The 18,660-nt window shown below is 57.6% G+C and overlaps 4 protein-coding genes and 1 non-coding gene across 5 annotated transcripts; all 5 read left to right on the top strand.

Moving 5' to 3' along the window:
* Window positions 1-1,306: 1,306 nt before the first annotated feature.
* LBRM_20_1130 (conserved hypothetical protein) lies at window positions 1,307-2,512 on the top strand (the record flags this gene model as incomplete). Its single annotated transcript, XM_001564348.1, has 1 exon — window positions 1,307-2,512. The coding sequence occupies one exon, from the start codon at window positions 1,307-1,309 to the stop codon at window positions 2,510-2,512; it is 1,206 nt and encodes a 401-aa protein (XP_001564398.1).
* Window positions 2,513-5,701: 3,189 nt separating this feature from the next.
* DAT (putative dihydroxyacetone phosphate acyltransferase) lies at window positions 5,702-9,982 on the top strand (the record flags this gene model as incomplete). The annotated part of the gene is made up of 1 exon (XM_001564347.2): window positions 5,702-9,982. One exon carries the CDS (start codon window positions 5,702-5,704, stop codon window positions 9,980-9,982), a length of 4,281 nt encoding a protein of 1,426 aa, XP_001564397.1.
* LBRM_20_1_snoRNA1 lies at window positions 7,260-8,240 on the top strand. The gene has a single exon (XR_001182245.1). It is a non-coding gene (small nucleolar RNA).
* Window positions 9,983-15,461: 5,479 nt separating the features above from the next.
* LBRM_20_1110 (putative ubiquitin-conjugating enzyme) lies at window positions 15,462-15,962 on the top strand (the record flags this gene model as incomplete). Its single annotated transcript, XM_001564346.1, has 1 exon — window positions 15,462-15,962. One exon carries the CDS (start codon window positions 15,462-15,464, stop codon window positions 15,960-15,962), a length of 501 nt encoding a protein of 166 aa, XP_001564396.1.
* A 342-nt stretch (window positions 15,963-16,304) lies between these two features.
* Window positions 16,305-18,632, top strand: RH (putative ATP dependent DEAD-box helicase; the record flags this gene model as incomplete). Its single annotated transcript, XM_001564345.1, has 1 exon — window positions 16,305-18,632. The coding sequence occupies one exon, from the start codon at window positions 16,305-16,307 to the stop codon at window positions 18,630-18,632; it is 2,328 nt and encodes a 775-aa protein (XP_001564395.1).
* Window positions 18,633-18,660: the final 28 nt, after the last annotated feature.

Below are 18,660 nucleotides of genomic sequence, written 5' to 3'. Positions count from 1 at the left end.
CGGATGCAAGGGGAATGTAGAAAGAAAGCAGAGATGCGGCGCTTTCTGCGTAACGTGAGGGTTTCTCAGATGCTTACGCGTGTGCCGCGCTTCTTCCGGCTCTCTGACACATGGACAGTGGTGCAAGTGCCACGCACCCACCACCTCGCTGCCAGTGACCTCTTGTCTTCATCCTTTTTCCTTCTCCATAGACCTACACGGACACCCACAGGGACGCAGGCATTCTGTCTGATGCGGGCGGCTTTGCAAAGCGTATAACACGGTAAGAAAGGTGCACGCACCACGTGATCTGTAAGGCAGTCGAAGGAGAGCAGAAGGAGCGCCCGACATTCTGCGCATTTCCTTTCGGCGTTTTTCGTCCCGTTCCTCCCTCTGCCCTTCACTCGCCCAGTCATACTCCGCGCGCTTCACCCTGCATCGTCTTCTCGTCCACATCCTACAGGCATTTCATAGACTTCCGCATTCTCGCCTTTTTTGTCCTTGAGGCGCTTTGATCAGCGACAACAAGGGAATCGACTACAAGGTAAGAAGAGAGAGCGAGCGCACCATCGTTGGTTTTGATAAGTGAATTGTCTGTGCACGAGCCAATCCTCCTGTCCCTTCGACCGAAATGAACAGCGGTCTCCCCTCCGCATTCCCCTTCTCCTTTCTCTGCCTCCCTCCGTGCTCTATACTACGTGCCTCTCATCACAACACGTAAGAACAGACGCTCACCAAAGCTATTGCGTCACGGTATCCTGTGTCACACGCATCTGTTGCTCCACGTGCAGTACCGTCCACAAGCAGTAGTGTAGCCATCATATATTTCACTCCGTCTCCTGTGGAAGTTATGAACGGACAAGCGGCCACGCACAAGCGCACTAGGTCGCCTGCTGCGACCGACTCTCCAGGATCACCTTCCCAATTCCCCCAGCACCATCTACCGCTTCTCTTGCCTCTGGCTGCGGACGCCACGTCGAGTGAGGTAGCTATATCGGGATGGAGTGCAGTGCAGCAGCGCTTTGCTGCTGCTCAGTGGCGCCGCGGCTGCTTTCACTTACCCTTTCAACGACCTCCGGCGCCGCCATCCTCGTCACGCCCACGCTGCTCTATGCCAACAGAGGAGCCTGGCGAGGGGAACGCAAGAGAGACGGAGGCGACTCAGGCCAAGGCGGCTGTCGTAGCAGGTTACATACAACCCCATCCATGGAAAGTTCTCCGCAGTGTCAATAGCGGCAGCACATCGAGGACAATCTCGCTTCCGAGGGTAAAGGGTGCGCTAGTTCAGTCAGCAGTTCTCCTTCCCGCCTTTCTGGCTCCGCCTGTAATGGTGCGGCTAGAAAGGTGGAACGCCTATTGGGAAGCATACTCCACATGCTGCGCGGATGAGCTGGAGGGATTGGCGAAGCAACTGGAGGAGCCATCGTCAGCTGCGGGGTACCGTCGAGTGCTTCTCACACTATCCAACCCTGCCTTCCCGTCGTCGTCGGTACCACCGACTGAAGCCACCAACAGCGCCACCACTGCGCCTGCTGCTCCCGACCACCTCCCCGTGCAGGTGGAGGATCCTTCTTTTTCTCCTATTTCGTCTTCGCGCGAAGACAACAAGGCTGTCGTGTCGCAGACGCATTCTCCTCTCTCCACCGGGACCGCGGGCTCCGCGTCTTCTTCGCGCCCACCGCCGCCGCTGCCGACCCCGCACTCCCGTGAGACATCCGTATCATCGTCTTCGTACTCGTACTCGTCCTCTTACTCCTCCTACGCGTCATCGTATATTTCCCACAGTCGAAGTAGTAGGAACGCTGACAGTGCTGCCAAGGCTGCACATGCCGACGATGGCATCGACGCGTTGTCGTTTCTACACTGGGCGCTGGATGACCTTCTGTACCACTACGCGCATCGCTTTGGTGCCGTGGAGCACCTCGATACGCGAGATAGCAGCACATCTGCCGGCGCCCTGTCCACCTCCACAGCTCGCGTGATCGTTAGCGTGCAGTTCACAACCGCCGAAGCAGCCGGCCTGTTTCTTCGCTGGGCAGATGGGTTGTCTGTGGCGGACGTCATCGCAGCTTATCGGCGAGAGACACAGGCACCGGAGACGGCGAGTGGAGGAAACCTCTTACCTGTAGGAAGGGAAAGCGTGGTAGGGACACGGGTGACTGCGCTAGCGACTGGTATGCTCAAGGGAGGAACAACAACCCCGCAGAACGAGCTTGGTGGCCGTGATGAGGCATGGTGGAATACGCTGGAAGAGGCTTCGCGACGGTGGCAGCTCTGTCTCATCGCGAAGCTGGCCCCGCATGACCCACGCCGCATCGCTGCAAAGTTGCTTCTTGGCCCGAATGTAATGGTGTCGACACCGCTAGTGAAGAGCCTGTTCAGCGGTTTGTTTGACGTGACACATATGGAGTACCGCACCGATCTGAGGGCCTTCAACATCGAATTCGCGAACAAGAAGGAGTGTCGTTTGGCTCTACACGCACTCCAGTGCTCGCTCTGGCGGGTGTTTGGTGCGCCTCTTATCTTCACATAATTCGCTCGCTCTTCTTCGACGAAAGACAAATGTTGTCCGCTTGGGGGATGTGCGTTCGTGTGGGTTCGTATGTCCAGTGTGGTACTCCATCACGGCGGCGATAAAAGGGAGGTAACTCGATTGCTGCGCGCTCTACCTGTTTTGCCGTGGTGATGGCGGTTCGAGTTAGTCACAGATACCCAGATGCATACTCGGAGCAGACGCGCATCAAGTGCCTAGGATTTGATGGCCATATCATCGCCCTTCATCAGTCGAAGAGCAACTACTGTGTATCTAGAAGAAACACGTGTACCCCACACGACACAGGGCTTCTCTCCTACCGACTCACCCGTGCTGCATTACTTTACGGAGACTCTATCCACGCTCTTTCTCCCTCTCTCCTTCACCTTCTTTAGACACTTCTCCTTTCGCTGGAATTGGGTGTTCTCGGTGTATTTGTGTCGCTGTTTCTCTGCACCTTTGGTATTGTCTTGTGTTGCTGCGTATTACGCTGTGCTTCTGCTCGTCCTTCCCTCACTTGCATACGCGACAAGGGCCTCTCTTTGCCTTTGCCTCAGAGCATTCACGCGCTCTCTCCCTCTCTTTGACTGTCTGTTTTCCCTTCGCCTTTACGGCCCTCACTCCAATTCACCCCTTCCTCCAATTAGACACATCGGCCTCTCACTCCACCCGCATCGAACGACTGTTCCCCTTTTGCCTTTGAGTGCAACAGCTGGGCCTCAAAAGTATCAATCCAATCCATTCCTCCCCGACACTGTCATTCGTCTCCACTGCTTGTGCCCGTCACCTCCTCTACTTGGGAAGGTGCGACTTTCCCTTCTACTCTCCCTCTTTGCCAGTGTCCCTCGCACGCACACCCACACAATCTTCCCCCGTCAGCGACTCAGCGACAGGTCGCGCGTGAAAGGCGCACGCTCGGCCGTGGTTCTTTTTGCACATTGTACTCCGCTCGCTATTGTGGGTGCCACCGCAACGCGTGCCCAGCCGAGCACAAAAGACTCGCTCGAGTTGGATAAAAAAAGTTGCTTCGCGATCCAAAAAAAATTTGGACCGCGATGGGGGTCAGCTACATGTAGGTGGTTAGGGCACGTACCAAGGATAGCATCGCCCCTAGCTTCCCGCCACGCCCACACTCGGAGTTGGGGTCCATCACACCCACCCGCGCCGATCTGGTGGACCACCCCAACAACCTCAAGTCTACAGCCCGCTGTGGTGAGGGTGCCACGCAGTGTCCCACGACTGACGGGGTGACATCCAGCACACAGAGGTGCCCAACCTGCTGTGTACCCCGACAGGCCCAACATGGCGGAGTTGTTGCAGGTGTGTGGGAGACTACCGCACCAGCACGGCATCGGCTAGACGTACCTTTCCGTATTCTCAAAGGCACCTTTGGCATTTACCACGCCTTCGTTACCGCGGCGTTTTCCTTTCGCACGCGCACTTTTGTCTTCCTCTTCGTGTGTGTCGGAAGGGGGGAGGAGGAGGAAGAGGAAATGGAGATGCTATGCTTGTGTCTATACTAGGGAAGGAGGTGGGCAGGCAGGAAGAAAAAGAATAAGGGCAACGCCCACAACAAAAGGGAGAACCAAGTGCATGAAGAGTGCGAGATAGGTCGAGCGTGCAGCAGCGAGCAGCTCACTGGTATTCTTGCTCCCCCCCTCCTCTCACCTGCGTCGAAGCCTCTTCGGTGCAGGCGAGAAGGGGGGAAAGAGTAGACGAGGATGGGTGATAATGGCAATGCATGTGTATATCCTGGGCCGGGACTTCTTTGTTCTCCAGTAGCTTCAGGTCTAGGAGTGCACGGTGCGTGGGGGGGGGGGGGAACGGAAATGCATGAGGCACGTATGCAATCGCCCGCCCCGACATGAGTCAGCCTTTGTGCTTCTTTCTCGCAAACGTTGGGCTTCTGTGCGGAGGTGAGACGTGCTTTCCGAAGGGGCATAGGTCACTCGTCGACGGGTGACACCTTCTCTCCCTGCCTTCTTCCCGAGGCCTCCTCCGTTCCTCATGATGCTGACCCATTTTCAACTCGCTTTCCTCCGCTGCACCTCTCTCCCTCTCTCTTTCTGTGTCTCGTCACCTACTCTGCGCTGCCGATCGTTCATCATCAATGCGCGTATTCAGGTGCATTACTTCTCAGATAGTTGCCTCTGTGTGCGTGTGTGTACCTCGCGCAGCCACTCGCATACCATCAGCTTTCTCCCTCCCTCCTCCCCCCTCTATGCACGATCTCTTGTCACATTCCTTTGGGTTTTCCTTTCATTTTTTTTTCTATTTGTGCACACGCGTACTAACGGTGGCGCGTCTCGTTTGTTCTGTGCTTGAATCGGAGCTGTGCGTATGGGTGTATGCTTTCTTTTCCGGTTTTGCTCTCTCTCTCTCTCTGTTTCCTGATTGCGAGTAGCAGGTTTCACTGCACACCCTCCTCTCAGAGCGACGGCATAGAGCGGCACCCCTGGCTTCACCGTCGGTTTCGCGCTTGAGGTTTTGCGGTGGTGTGTCTCATTGGTGTAACGTCAGGCTGCGGTCTCGTTTCGTATACATACATACGTTTATGTACGTATAAAACTATTAAATATAAGTATAGACGTATAGACGTATATATATATATATATATACGTACATCTGTGTCTGTGTGTGTATGGGTGTACCTCTGTCTCGTGTACAGCTCCTGCTTGTGCGTATAGTTAGCCCCCTCTCCGCCGATCCCATCCTTCATCCACGCCCCATTCGGAATCCCTCGCTACCTTGTCGCTTTCTCTCTGCCTCGCTCTCCTTCCCTTGCGAATCTGTACCCTTAGTAGAACATACATCATCAGGTTTAGAGTACTGGAGGCGTGTGTGTTGTGCATGCAACGACAGGCCACTCCAAATGAAAGCCCAAAGCGGCTTTTGAGCAGTTTTTCCTTTTCGAGCTCTACGAAAGCAGCCCTGCCAGTTTTGCGCATGGAACGGTGCATGCAACGGCTAAGCAGCGCAGACCCACTCGCACACTGACAGTAGTCGTGCGCCGTTAAGATCTCTTCTCTGAGTGCTCTCTCTCTCTCCCTGGCCTTCTTTGTTGTCCTTTTTTACTTTAACGCTGTCAGCGCTTTCGGGAGCGCAGGAGCTCTGTTTTGGGTTCTTCGCGTTGTGTGTTTGTACCATTTGTGTGCCCATCTTTATCGCGCGGTACGTGCTTAGAAGGAAATGGGCTTCCTACCAACTCGGCTTGCGCTCCCAGAGGAGCGCAAGCAGGTCGTCTTGGTCGCTCCCATCGATGGCCTCACCGCAGCCTGTGCTTGCGCGATCGCCACCTCCCCATTCGTGCCGCTGAACTGCCGCGTGCTGGTCAGCGACATTCAAGTGCAGAGGCGAAGCCTGTGGTCCAACAACGGCAGCCCTCACACAGCGTGCAACTCCACCGAAACTGCTGCTGCCACTAGAGACTTCATGCGCAGTGTGCAGAAAGTGGAGGCACACCTGCGCGCGAGCCGCGCAGCGCAGCGCGACAGGTCCGTGACACACATGACGCAGTTCTACTACGGTGGAGTGTCACCCAAGGCTGAGGAGATCGAGCCGATGTTTCGTCGAGTTTCTGTGCTCGACGGTGGCGCACTTGACAAGACGAGTGTTGGCGGAGCCACGACGGACGTTACTGAGGCGTCAGACAGGAGTAGTGGTGTACCCCATGTTGCGGATTCTGTGTTTGTATTGGTGCTGAGTGCACAGTCGCTTAGTTCAGACACGGTAAGTGGGCTCGAAGCGTACGATACCCTTCTGCGCCGCCTTTGGAGTGATGCCAGCTTTTCGCACGCCACCGAGACCGGCTCGCAGCAGACCCGGGTGCGAGGCAGTCTTGTCATTCTCGCTGACGACATCTACCGCGCTGCTGCGTGTGCAATGCTGACAAATATCGCGAAGCAAGTCGCCACGACGGTAGAGTGGGTGGTGCTCCTCGTCTATGCACACGCTATGGACCCACCTGCACTGGAGTTCAGCGCGGCAGAGGTCGCCGTTGAAGCCCCAACGGGCATTTCGCACGGTGGCACACTTCCCGCTTTGTGTGCCGCCACCGCGCTAGGCGTGTTACGGCACTTCCCTGTGAGCCGCATTGAGCCAGCCACTATTACGCCCGTCGACATCGCCTTGAATGCCGCTTTCTTGGGACACATATGTCTGTGCCACGGCGAGCTGGCCGAGTGCGTGGAATGTGCCACGGAGATGCAGTTCTGTGGTGCTTCGCATACGCCCGCAAACGCCGCCACTGTTGCGGTCGAGACAGCTGCCATAATGTCAACGCCGCCGATGCAGTGTGTCACGCGACACCGCATGGCATCTTTTGCAGTTGCCGAATCACGCAAGCCTGGCGAAACGTCGCTGGTGTGGGGCATGGTGGCGGAGTATCTCATGGGTTACTACACTCGATTTGCCGACCAAATTTTGGCTGCATTCCCCGTGGCTGATGTGTTGACACCGTCCCCAGTTCTGCAGTTCCCGTTCAGTGTGGTAGATTTTGCCAACTTTGGACCGGAGCCGCGCGCGCCTGCCTACGTGTTGGAGGGATTGCGCGCGTGTCAGCAGCGGCAGCGCCTCATGGAAGAAGTGGTTGGCAATCCCCGGGCGGCGCGGGTGCTGAAGTCGTATGTCTCACAGATGGACAGCACTGTCCGCCGCATCAAGCGTACGGCTCGCGTGGCAGCGGCCCGAGAGAAGGCATCTGCTACCATCGCCGCCTCGGGCAAGGGTACCATGCCCTCGTCTTTCTCTATTGTGCCATACCGCCTCGAGGACTTCAACGTGGCGCTGTACCACTCGCTTCTGCGTCGTCTGACATCGTACTACACCTTCATGCCGTTCCATCAGTATGTGGCGCTCGTCGAGGTTGACTGGGAGGCGTATGTGTCGGTGATTGCACGGGCGGTGCTTGAGCACCTGGCACGGTGTGTTATGCGGTCTTCATACAACATGCAGCAGTTAGGAAGTCCCTCCCCTGCAGCCTCGGCGGGTGAATTTGCTCGCATTGTGAGAGTAGTTGGGGATTCTCCCGCTCTCAGCGCCCCCTCCAAACCGGAAACTACTACTGTTGCTGCTACCGAAGCCCGCTTCGCTTTTCCAGAGCCGCGGCGCCACTTTACCAACGATCTAGTGTACCAGGGCGCTGAGCGCATCCCACCGATGCCGTTCTTTACGCACAAGTACTTGGATCTCTTTGTGTATGTTCAGCGCATCGGCCTAACAGCGAACGGCTGGCGCGGTGACATGACACCTGGCATGGCGCCGCAGGTGCTTACCTCCATTATTGCGCAGCCTGATATTCAGCGGCTCATGACCGCTTTGGCTGCGAAAGACGGTGCAGCGAGGAAAGAGGTGGAGGCGCAAGCGAAACGTATTCTGCTGCAGTGCGGCGATACGCTGAATCACGTGCAGTGTCGCGCGACGGGTCTCATGATCCGTGAGATCTTTCGTCGCATCTACTGCCGCATCGACGTTAACGGCGGCGCCTATGAGCGTCTCCACCGCTACTGCGCCATGCCTCGTGTCGCCGTCGTCTTCGTCCCGCTGCATCGCTCTTACATTGACTTCCTCGTTCTCTCCAAGATTCTGGCGATCATGCAGCTGCCGCTGCCGCACGTTGTAGCTGGAGAAAACTTTCTGAGCATGGGCCTCCTCGCCACTCTGATGCGAGGTAGCGGCGCCTTCTTCATGCGCCGCTCCTTCCGCAGCGATCCCCTGTACGCCGCGCTGCTCAGGGAGTACGTGCGGCACCTGGTGCGTGGCCGTCGTCCGCTCGAGTTCTTCATTGAGGGAGCACGGAGTCGAACTGGCAAGACGATGGCGCCGAAGATGGGGCTTCTCAAGTTTGTCTGCGACACCTTCTACGAGCCGGGCCAGCAAGAGCTGGACGACGTGCTCATTATACCGGTTAGCCTGTCGTATGACGAGGTGCTCGAGGCCACCACGCATGCCAAGGAGGTGTTAGGTGTTCCGAAGCCCAAGGAGAACCCTATGAACATGCTCAAGGCTCGCAGTCTACTCAAGCGCATGCACGGTAACGTCAATGTCCACATTGGCGAGCCTGTGTCCCTTCGATCCCTCAAGGAGCACCCGCGGCAGTGCCCGCTGCCGTTCCAGCCCAAGGACGGGCAGCTCAGTGAGCTGGCTGCACCAGCTGTTGAAATCGCGTCAGTGTCCAAGACACTCGATACCACACCTTCCGTTGTCAAGTGCAGCTCCATTACCCCGGCTTCTCTTCTCACCACTATCGCGTGGCACCTGATGTACAAACTGCAGCGTGACACGATCATCACCCCGGCATCAATGGTGGCTGCAGTAGTGGAGTGTCTTGGCCCCTACTACTGCGCAGCCAGTACAAAGTCGAAGAAGGGCAGTGACACCACCACAACGCCACCGGCCACGTCAGCTGCTATGCCTTTACAAAAATTGCAGCAGGGAGTCGAGTGGCTGCGTGGCCTCTTGCGCGAGCGTGGCGCTCGGCTTTCGGTGGAGGCCGCGGAGTTGAGCCCGGACAGGATCGTGTCGCTTGCGCTGCACAACCTGGACCGCTACATCCAAATCACGGACGACATGTCGAGCGTGGCATACCGCCCGGACGACACGGTCACCAGGATTGCAGTGAACATCAGCACCAACCAGCTGATCCACGTTTGTATGGACGAAGCTCTCATCGCCGTCGTCGCACAGGCGTTCGGCTCCGCTACCATGCCGCACCGTCCGCCATCTGGCACCGACGGGACGATGCTGTGCGGGGTCCGCTCCGTAAGGGCGGACGTGCTGAGCAATCAAACGCAGCTATTGCGACAACTGCTGTCTGCCGAGTTTCCCAACTACGCCGCTGCATCGCCAGTGAGCTTTGCGTCGTGGCTGGAGTGCACTGTAAGCCAACTTCAGCAGCAGCCCATGGAGGGGCACACTGCGTACTCCAAGCTGTCTGGAGTCGACTTGCACGGTGGCACTGTTGTGCACGTGCCTGTTACGCAGTACTACTACTTCCTCTTACAGCTCATCTGCCCTCACGTGGAGGCATTCTACGCAGTGCTCGTGGCAGCGGCGGCTCTTCTGTCGGTGTACCCTGGCAAGCCGCTCGGCGCTGCGGACGTGGTGACAACGACACAGCGAGCATGTGGCACCCTGTATGCGGAGGATAAACTGCGCTATGTTGTGGCGGCTAACAAGGAGACGCTGCAGCACTACTACGAGAGCCTCATCGCGCTCTCCCTCTTGCAGTTAAAGCGCCTGCCTGCTAGAATGGAGCCTGGCAAGTCGAAGGTGAGGACCGGTGTCGTGGCGTACACGGTGGGGTCCATGGGGCAAGAGGCAGCGCTGGCTCGCCTTGAAATGCTGGCGACGCAGATACGGATGCTGTGGTGGCATCCCTCCGCAGCGGCAGGGGTAACGATCAGTAAAGCAACCATTCAAGAGCGTGTGCTAGCGGTGTACCGGGAGCTAACCCAGCCGTCCAAGATGTGAGGTGCTCGTGCGGATCGGCACCATGCTTAGTGAAAAGGGGAGGCCGCTAAGCAACGGTGCACATGGTAGAGAAGGAGCAGCCATGTGCAACTGCAGTGCTGCATATGGTGGGGGTGAGACGTGAGGGCGCACGCACGGCGCGGCTACCCACCCACCCCTTCCACCTCAACGCGACAAGTCACGCGCACCAGCTCCCCCCCCCCCCCACCGCAGGTGTTTTTTTTTTCGTTTGGTTGAAGTGTGTCGATGGTTGTTTGGTGAGGGTATTCGGAGGGAGGGGGGGAGGCATCGACTTCTCCCCCCTCCCTTTTCCTTTTGTGTTTTGTCTTCGCCACACGCTTCCCTGTGATCTATCGGCTTTTTTGTTGTTCTCGATGCGTGAAGGCGACGTCAGTCTACCAGTTGTCTTCCCTTGCCACGCACCAACGTGCTCGTTCACGTTTGCTATGCACACTCACCACACATGTGTGACCACAGGATTTGTTTCTCCTTTGGCGTTGGCACTATATGTTGGTTTGTGTTCGTGTCGCACAGCTGGCAGGGACCCTCTCTTATGTTTGCGGGGTAACTCTTTTCCCTCTCTTTCTGCACCTCTCTCTCCTCCTCCGCCAACTCAGTCAGAGAAAACGACCGTCCGCTGAGTTGCGGGAGATCTGAGATGCTCATAACGGGTGTCAACACGGTGGAGAAGGCAAAAAAAGGTGTATGAATATAAATGCGATCGATGTTTCTCTTCTTTAGTGTGGCTACAGGTTTCTGCTCTCCCAGGTCTTCAACCGTGCAAGACTGAAGTGCGCAGCTCTACAGCCGTCGTTGCTCACGCACGCGCCTTCCCTCCCACCACCACCACCACTCCCCTCTTTCTTGCGAGGGTGGCTCTGTAGCAACGCAAGCAGAGACCTCTATCGAATATACCGCTGTTCTCCTCCTCTCACATTCTTACCGCAAGACCAGGTTTTCTCTTTGGTGGGTCTGTATCTGTGTGTGCCGACCGCTACGACCTCCGCAGGAGCTACCATGGCACACCCACCCCCCCACACACACACACACACAATCTACATCCGCGGTAAAGGACTCACCAAACACGTTCTATAGTCACCACACATGCAGATATACACACATTAGCTACCATTACTGCCACAGTAACAAATCCCTCGTACACAGGGGCAGACAGGCAAATTCTGCGCGTTACGGCACTATTCTGCCTCATCTTCGTTTTCGCTCTTTTCAGTGCTTTATTTTTGCACATCATCTCTCCTTGATGGCACAGGTGCGCCGTGGACAGGGGATGCTGACAACCAGCCCCCGCTCTCTCCTCCCAACATTTCCTTCTCTTCCACCCATGCCAACAAGCAAGCGCTCCAGTCCCTGTGGAAAAATACAAAAAAAGGGGCACATGCGCACCCATCACACCACATTCCATTTGGCTCCACTCCGCTCCATCCCTCTCTCACGCTGGAGGAACTCTGCCGGTGAGGAATACTCCGCTTGCGGTTGTGGTCCTCCTGGCGCAAAGGGTGGCCCCGCTTTCGCTGAGCTCCGATGAGCTGATCCCGGAAAACCAGCTATGCATAGGCGTCTTAGGAATGGCCAAGCCTCGCATGATCTCACGATAGAGGTGCCTCATAACGATTATACCGGCTGCCGATAGTACCCCGTAGGCTTTGAAGGCTGGGGAAAGGGCAGAACATCCTATGTACGTGAAGATTTGGACTGTGGTCGACGCAGTCATCACTCTACTGAGGGGGACAAGGTGCAGGTCTTTGAGGAGTACACCTATCGTCTCAAGGAATCGGCTACAAAGCACGCCTCGAGGCCGCTCTTAGCAGATCCATGGATGCGTTCAGCACTCGCTGCCGGGGGGAAGAAGCAGATGCTGACTTGGATCAAGCTATGTCAAGTTCGGGAGCGCGTGTATTTCGCTGCCTTTGAGGACCTTCCTTGCGGAGTGGCATATCCGCAGAGGAGGATCGACGAGTGCTCTTCTCAATCTTCTGACACCATACGGAGACTACGGGAAAGGGGAAAAGGGGGACGCGAAACTGTTTCCGTACCCCAGCGCCCCATAATGGAAGAGAGTTTAGCGCGGCAGGCGTACTCAAGGCACTGCATCATGAGAGGAGCAATCCCTCACCTGCTGGAGGTCCTGGCGGGGGCAAACCCACTGCTGGACGTAGTACCGTTGCTCGGCACGCACTTCCTGCAGTTGACGTCACTCGGCGACCCCACGGTCCGCTACACCAGGGCGCAGCTGCAGGTGTAACGTCATCTTCGGACTGTTTTGCTGGCGTGCCTTCTCTGTAGAGAACGAGGAGTGGGCCGAAACCTGTGGGGACGACACCCTACCAACGCTGCACCATAGCAGCTGTGTAGCGACTCGGCGATACTGCGGCTATGTGTGTGTGTGCGTGTATGTGCGGCGCTGCAGCCGGAGCGAAGACGCAGGATGGAGGGCCTGGGGGAGCTGTTGCGCACGCGCCCGGCAGGCTTGCCCGCCTCACAAAAGCCCACACGACGATGGAGAAAGATGCGGCAGCACTTCAGTGGGCAGACATCGCAGAGTGCTGCGACTCCCGCAGTTGTGTGGTTGGCTCCTGCCTCTCCGTGGTGGGAGAGAGACAGGGCCAGATCCGGAAGCGTTTCCGCTTGTGGCCACGGGAGTTGAGCCAGTGCGTCGCCGCGAAGAGATGCGAGGCGACCGTTCAGCTGGGCTGCTCACCACGTTGGAGCGCTCTGTGCGACGCTGGGTGGAGTAGCAGAGCTAAAAATGTTGCCTTTCCTGACGCCCGCGGCTGCTGGGCCAAAGGCGCTCTCCGTCCTCTGCGCCACTAACCGGATGACTGATGAGCTGTGCCAATGCGGTGATGTGTGAGCTCTGAGGTAGTGGAAGCGGTGACAGCACCACTGGCTGGCTCCCACTCTCCCCCTACGCTGCGCGACCTCCTGCTGGTGGGAATGTGAATGGGTCGATGAGCAATGCGCAGCTTGCAGGCACGCGTCGCGCCGTGGAGGAGGCAGTGGTATGTGCGATTCAGGCGACAGGGCTGGTTCAACGTTACTCTCAACCAAGACGAAACTGAAGCCGCCCGTCAGGTGTACGTTTGCAGGGGGCCGCTTACGACTGCAGGGCCAACACCGTCATCCTTGGAGAACATACTGCCGGGGAATTGCTCGCGGTATCAACTTGAAGCCTGACAGTGCAGCCGCTTGAGTGTCTGTTGCGGTGGCCGCGGCTCACGGCCCGCGTCACGATGACGCCGGTTCGCTAATTTTGGTTGCTGCTCAAAGGAGCAGGGCAGGCATTCTCCTATCGGTGGCGCTTTTTTGCGGCATGGCGCACCGCTGGCCGCACTGCCGGCGCCTGGCTGGGTGGGCTGGGCAAATCGTCTAGGTGGGCCATAATGAGGGCCCCACGGCGCGCATCACGCCGATGACGACAAGCGGCGCGACATAAAACGTGTGGGGAGCCGCGTGCGTGAGCTGGGCAACAGGGCAAGACACCACTACGGGGAGCGTGTTGGGAACACGGCCCCGCCGACGGCGTAGCTGCGGCAGGGCACCGAGCGGTACGCCGCGCATTTCAGACCCTTGTTTTGCTCTTATCTGTTGGGGTCGCGCTTCACCCTCATGCTGATGGCACTTCTTCCCTCGCTGCTTTCCACAAGGGATACTCCCACACTCATGCTGTCAAGGCAGAGCACCATGGCTGCATGGCTCACCTATCATGCGTGGTCCGGTGTGCCCAGCGCGAAGGGACATGACTAGCGCGACACGGGGTGATGAGACAGGGAGCTGGGCAGACAGGTGGTACCCCACACTCGCCTGTACGCGGGTACAGTGCATACGCGTGTCTTTGGCCATGGAGGGGAGACGTTCTCCGTTCCTGTCAGCATCGCCTCGGTCTGAGCAGCACGATTGCACACACAATTCGGGAGTCGAGACGAGCATGGTGACTCGCTAAAGGCCCGCGCACTCTCCTCTGTTCAGTGTTCAGTCTCCCTCTCTTTTTCCACGTTGACAATGGCAAGAAGGCTCCTCGGGTGTGTGCATGCGCATGCGTCGTACGCGCCTTGTTGGATTCCACTGAATGGGTCGCTCTGTATGTATGCCTTTGAGGGTTCTGTTTGTGTTTGTCTGTGGCTGAAACGGCGCTGAACGTCTTCGCTTCGATGCATTGCCTTCCTCACGCATCGGGGTCTTCGTTGCGTTTGCTAAAATGTTGGTGCTTTATCGTTGAACCGCAGCGGGAGCACACGCCGACCCACGCAATGTGCCTCATGCGCCCTTCATCGAGGGAACGCAGATGCGAAAAATGGAGGGGGAAGCCGTGAGAGCAAACCGCAACCAAAAAGGCACTCCGTCTCGGAGCACGTCAGTAAAACAAAGGCCTCATTGGGGCACTGCTATTCTCTCAGCTTTCTCCCTCGTTTCTCCGCTATACTCTTTCATGGTGACCTTTGGCGTTGTTGTTGCTGCTTGAGTGTTGCTGCTGCGGTACGGCTGAGGCGTGTCGTATGTTCTGCTTGCGTGATTTGATGTTGAGTGGGGCACTGCAGCCTTTTTGCGCGCGCGTGTGCGTGCGTGGATCGATGACGAGTGGCGGCAGAGGGAAATAAGGGAGAGGGAGAAGCGTCGTCTGCCGCGAGAGTAAATGCAAACACAAAACGAGAAGGCGGTATTGTCCGCTTTTTGGACGTAAGAAGTGCCCCCGGACACAACGCCCTTCCCCACCCCCTACTGTTCTTCGGTATCGCGAGTGGCACACGGGCCACTTGTTGCGGTATATGGTGTTTTGTTTTCAGCGTGTCGGTAGCGCTATACTCAAACAGCGAACAGATGCACCTATAAAAGGGCTGCCGCTCATTTTTGCTGCTGTCGCATTGCCTACTTTCACCAGACAGCAAGGGAGAACGGCTACGGTTTGATACCGAGTACGCCACTTCGCGTTAGCGACGGTGACATCACTCGGAGCACTGAGGGGACTAAGCGACGCTCTTGTATGAGGCCTCTCTCGATGGTTACCGCGGCTAAGTGGGACTCGCGTTGCGCACCATACGTGGAAAGGCCAAACGAGGGCGTTTGCTGCCTGCGCGCAAACACGGATAACCGGTTTTGCGCCTCTCTTCAACGCTCCCTCCTCGCCTCTGAGCTGCACATCCTCGAGTGTCTTCAAGTGAACACTCGCGTATGTCTTTTCTTCCCCTGATAGCAGAAGCGGAAGACAAAGACGGACGGAGATGACCTCAGCGAGTCCTCGTGGACTTCTGCATTGCTGCTTTGATTTGGTTTGGCTAGCAGAGGTGCCTACGCACGCAGCTACACGCTGTTGGTACCAACATGGCGCCCTTAGTCGCTCGCCATCACGCTCTCTCCTATTGCCCTTAATTCTGCTGCCATTTGCACCTCTCCACGACGGTTAGGGTCGGTTATTTGTCGGTGTTTCTCTTTCACTTGTTGCAGTGTTTCTGTTGCTGCAGTCATGTCAGCGCGCACTGTGCGGCGGGCGCACATGGACTTTGCCCGTCTTAAGGAGCTGGCTAGCCGCGGTAGTTCCACCATTAGAGCCGTGGACATGGCCGATGAGCAAGGAGGCACAGCTAGCGGTGACGCGTTTCACTGGCGCATTCGCGTTATGCCACCCGCTGAAAGCGTCTATCATGGCACGACGTACGATATCTTGTTCACCCTCCCCCAGCAAGATTACCCGTTCAAGCCGCCAGTGGTGCGCGTTCTTACCCACATCTTCAACCCCATGATAGCAGAAAACGGCGCCGTATGCGAGGGTCTCCTGCAAAACGATGACTGGAAGCCAACCACACCTGTCACGGATGTTGTAGCTCGTGTTGTGAAGGCGATCTTCCTCGAGTACAGAACTTACGCAGTGCTGAATGAGAAGGCAGCCGGGATAATGTCCACCACAACGCCTGAGGAATTCCAGAAGCACGTGCAGCGCACGCGCGCCAGCGATTCATGCACGTGAAGTATTAGCCGAGTCATTACACGGCCGCACTCTCCCGCCGAAGCACTTCTCTCCACGAACGCTCTTGTAAGCGGCGAGTGTGCGGTGCATCTTCTTTATGCGACAGTCCTCTTCAGGAGAGAGGCACGCGTCGCCTTGTCACTCACCTCCCTTTTCACCACCCCTCACTCCTTTGTCTGTAGTACCCTTCTTTCCCCTGCGTATGCCCTATGGGGATATACTCATGTGCGTGTGTGATCGGGGATGATCGCCTTTTGCTCTCTTAATCTCCGTCTGCGCCGAATTGTTTTCGCACCTTTCTCAACAGTGATGCAGCCAGGTAGGGCGCCTCTTCGAGGGTCGATGCCACGACTGGCGGCGACTCGCAATTGGCTCTTACGGCGCTACACAGCGTCCTGCACGCATCGTTTGAGCGCGTTTTCCTTTCTGGTCATCCCTACGCGGAGTGTTGTGCAGTCAAACATGACGGGAGGCCCACGCAGCCTCCTGGACCGATTTGAGACCCGAGAGCTCGTCACCCGGCTGAGGCGCAACCGAAATGGAAACTACTACCGCTTTCGTCAGAAGCTCTGGCCCTCGCAAGAGGCACTTGAGAAGGCGGCGACGACGATGACGTACAGCCCAGTGGAGCAGCAGCCGTTGGCGTTGCTGCCGCAGCGCGAGGCACCACGTCAGGTGTTCGCCTGTGAAGGCCGCGGCGGCTCAATGCTCCTTGGGGCAGTGGAGACGGAAGAACGGGGCGCGAGTGCCTCACAGAGCAGCCCCGCTCCCGCAGCTGTGCCATTGCTTCGCAGCCAAAGCGAGAGTGGAGTCGACAGCGACTCGCTGGACTTCATGGAGGAAGTTCTTCGCGCAGATCAATCGGTGAGTAGCAAGATCATGACGGAAGCGGACGTGAGGGGCACCGTTCTTGAGTCTGCTTCCACCCGTGCTCGGCAGATTCTCGCAGGCGATCTCACGTGCAACCCCGTCACCGCCTCGCACACCACCTCCATCTTCCTTCGAAGGCCTGCCGAGTCTACCGACGCGGCCGGAATTTCCTGGTCTGCCCTCGGCTTGGACGCGCCCATTAGCTCCGCTGCCGAGCAACTTTACGGGCCGGTGCCGACGCGCTTGCAGGCCCGCTTGTTGTCTGCCCTACTCCACGAGGATCACAACGACGTGCTCTTCAACGGTGTCACGGGGAGCGGCAAGACATCGGCGCTGGTCCTTGCCCTGCTGCAGGGCATCCGCAGCGAGGCTGCTGGCATGAATGTGCTTGTGGCGACAAATACAATGAACGCCATGCGACTGCACGACACCGTCAAGGCTCTCTGTAGGCGAGCCGGCGGCGGCGTGGTGGTCGACCGGCCTGCTGATGACTACTCCTGGCTCTTTCTGGGTACCTACAGAGAAGACCACGAGTCCTATTACAGGCAGCTTCGACGCGGATTACGGCGCTCCACCGGGCCAGCGCGGCTCTTCATCACGACGGCGGACGTTATGTGTCAGCTGCTGTTTGAGAAGAAAATGGAATTCGAGGACTTTGGCTACCTTCGGCGTGTCTACGTGGACGATGTCGGCGCGCAGGTGCCGATGCTGCCGGAGAGCGTACCTGTAGAGGTGGTGCGCGAGCGACTGCGCAACCCGCTGGCTGCGGAGCTGCTGTTGGGGACGCTCCATCAGCTGCCTGGCCCCCACATTCGGTCGGTGCTGCAGCTCGCCCTGGTCTCCGCTGACGTGGATGGAAAGCTGAAGGATCATTTGCAGGGACTGTGCATGAAACCTGTGGCCCAAACGACGGTGCTGTCCGCCGTCCGCGTCCCCTCCGCTGTGCACTGTCTTTTCTCTTTCTTTCTCGGACACAAGGAAGACCGCTTCACCTACCTTGTGCGCGTCCTGTGGAATGCGCGGGAGACGATTCCCGGCCGCGCTGTTCTCTTTGTTCCCGATGCGGAAGATGTGCTCAGTGCACGCCGGCGACTCCGAGGGCTCGGCGTAGATGCCAGGCTCTTCTCGGAGGTATACGGGGGCAACGAGTTCAAGGCCGACTGGAAGTTTCTGCTCTTGAAGGAGTCCGAGGCCTTCGGTGTCGACTTGCCCCTCGTCTCGCATGTCTTTATCAACTTTGCGCCGACGTCATGGCAGAGCCTCCTGCATATGTGTGGGCGAACCGGTCGTATGGGCAACGTTGGCTGGGTCTATGTTGTGAGCGACGAGCAAGAGGCGAAGCGTGTTCGGCAGGTTGCCGAGGCGCTCTCCGTGGACTTCTGTAATCATGTTATCGATGACGACCTTCAGCAGGTGTTGCCTGCCCATGTGGAGCGCTTCACGAAGCAGCCGGAGCTGTATGGTCTTGATCCCCAATTCGCCGTGCGGCAGCACTACACGGTGCAGGCCGGGAGCCCAGATATGGCGTACCGCAAGCGCGAATTCTTCTCCAAGCCAGCGATCCGACAGTTTCAGATGGAGGACTACACCTCAATCCCGCTCAAGCAACGCCGCTTCGACCACGCTAGGCAGCTGTCGCAGGATGTGGCGAGGAATCCATCCCTCGTGCTCGACATGCAGAAGCAGGGGCTGCTTGATGCGCAGCTGAAGCCAACAACGAAGCTGAAGCGATGCATGGATGCAACGACGAACCGACACGCACCCGACCCTTTCCAGAAGGGGCAACACCGCTGTCAGTGACGGTGAGGGGTAGCAGAATGAAGGGAAA

Source organism: Leishmania braziliensis, assembly GCF_000002845.2.
Source record: "Leishmania braziliensis MHOM/BR/75/M2904 contig, possible fusion of chromosomes 20 and 34".
NCBI classification, from domain to species: domain Eukaryota; phylum Euglenozoa; class Kinetoplastea; order Trypanosomatida; family Trypanosomatidae; genus Leishmania; species Leishmania braziliensis.
Note: the sequence above shows the minus strand (reverse complement) of the source record. Positions and strands in the feature narration are given on the sequence as shown.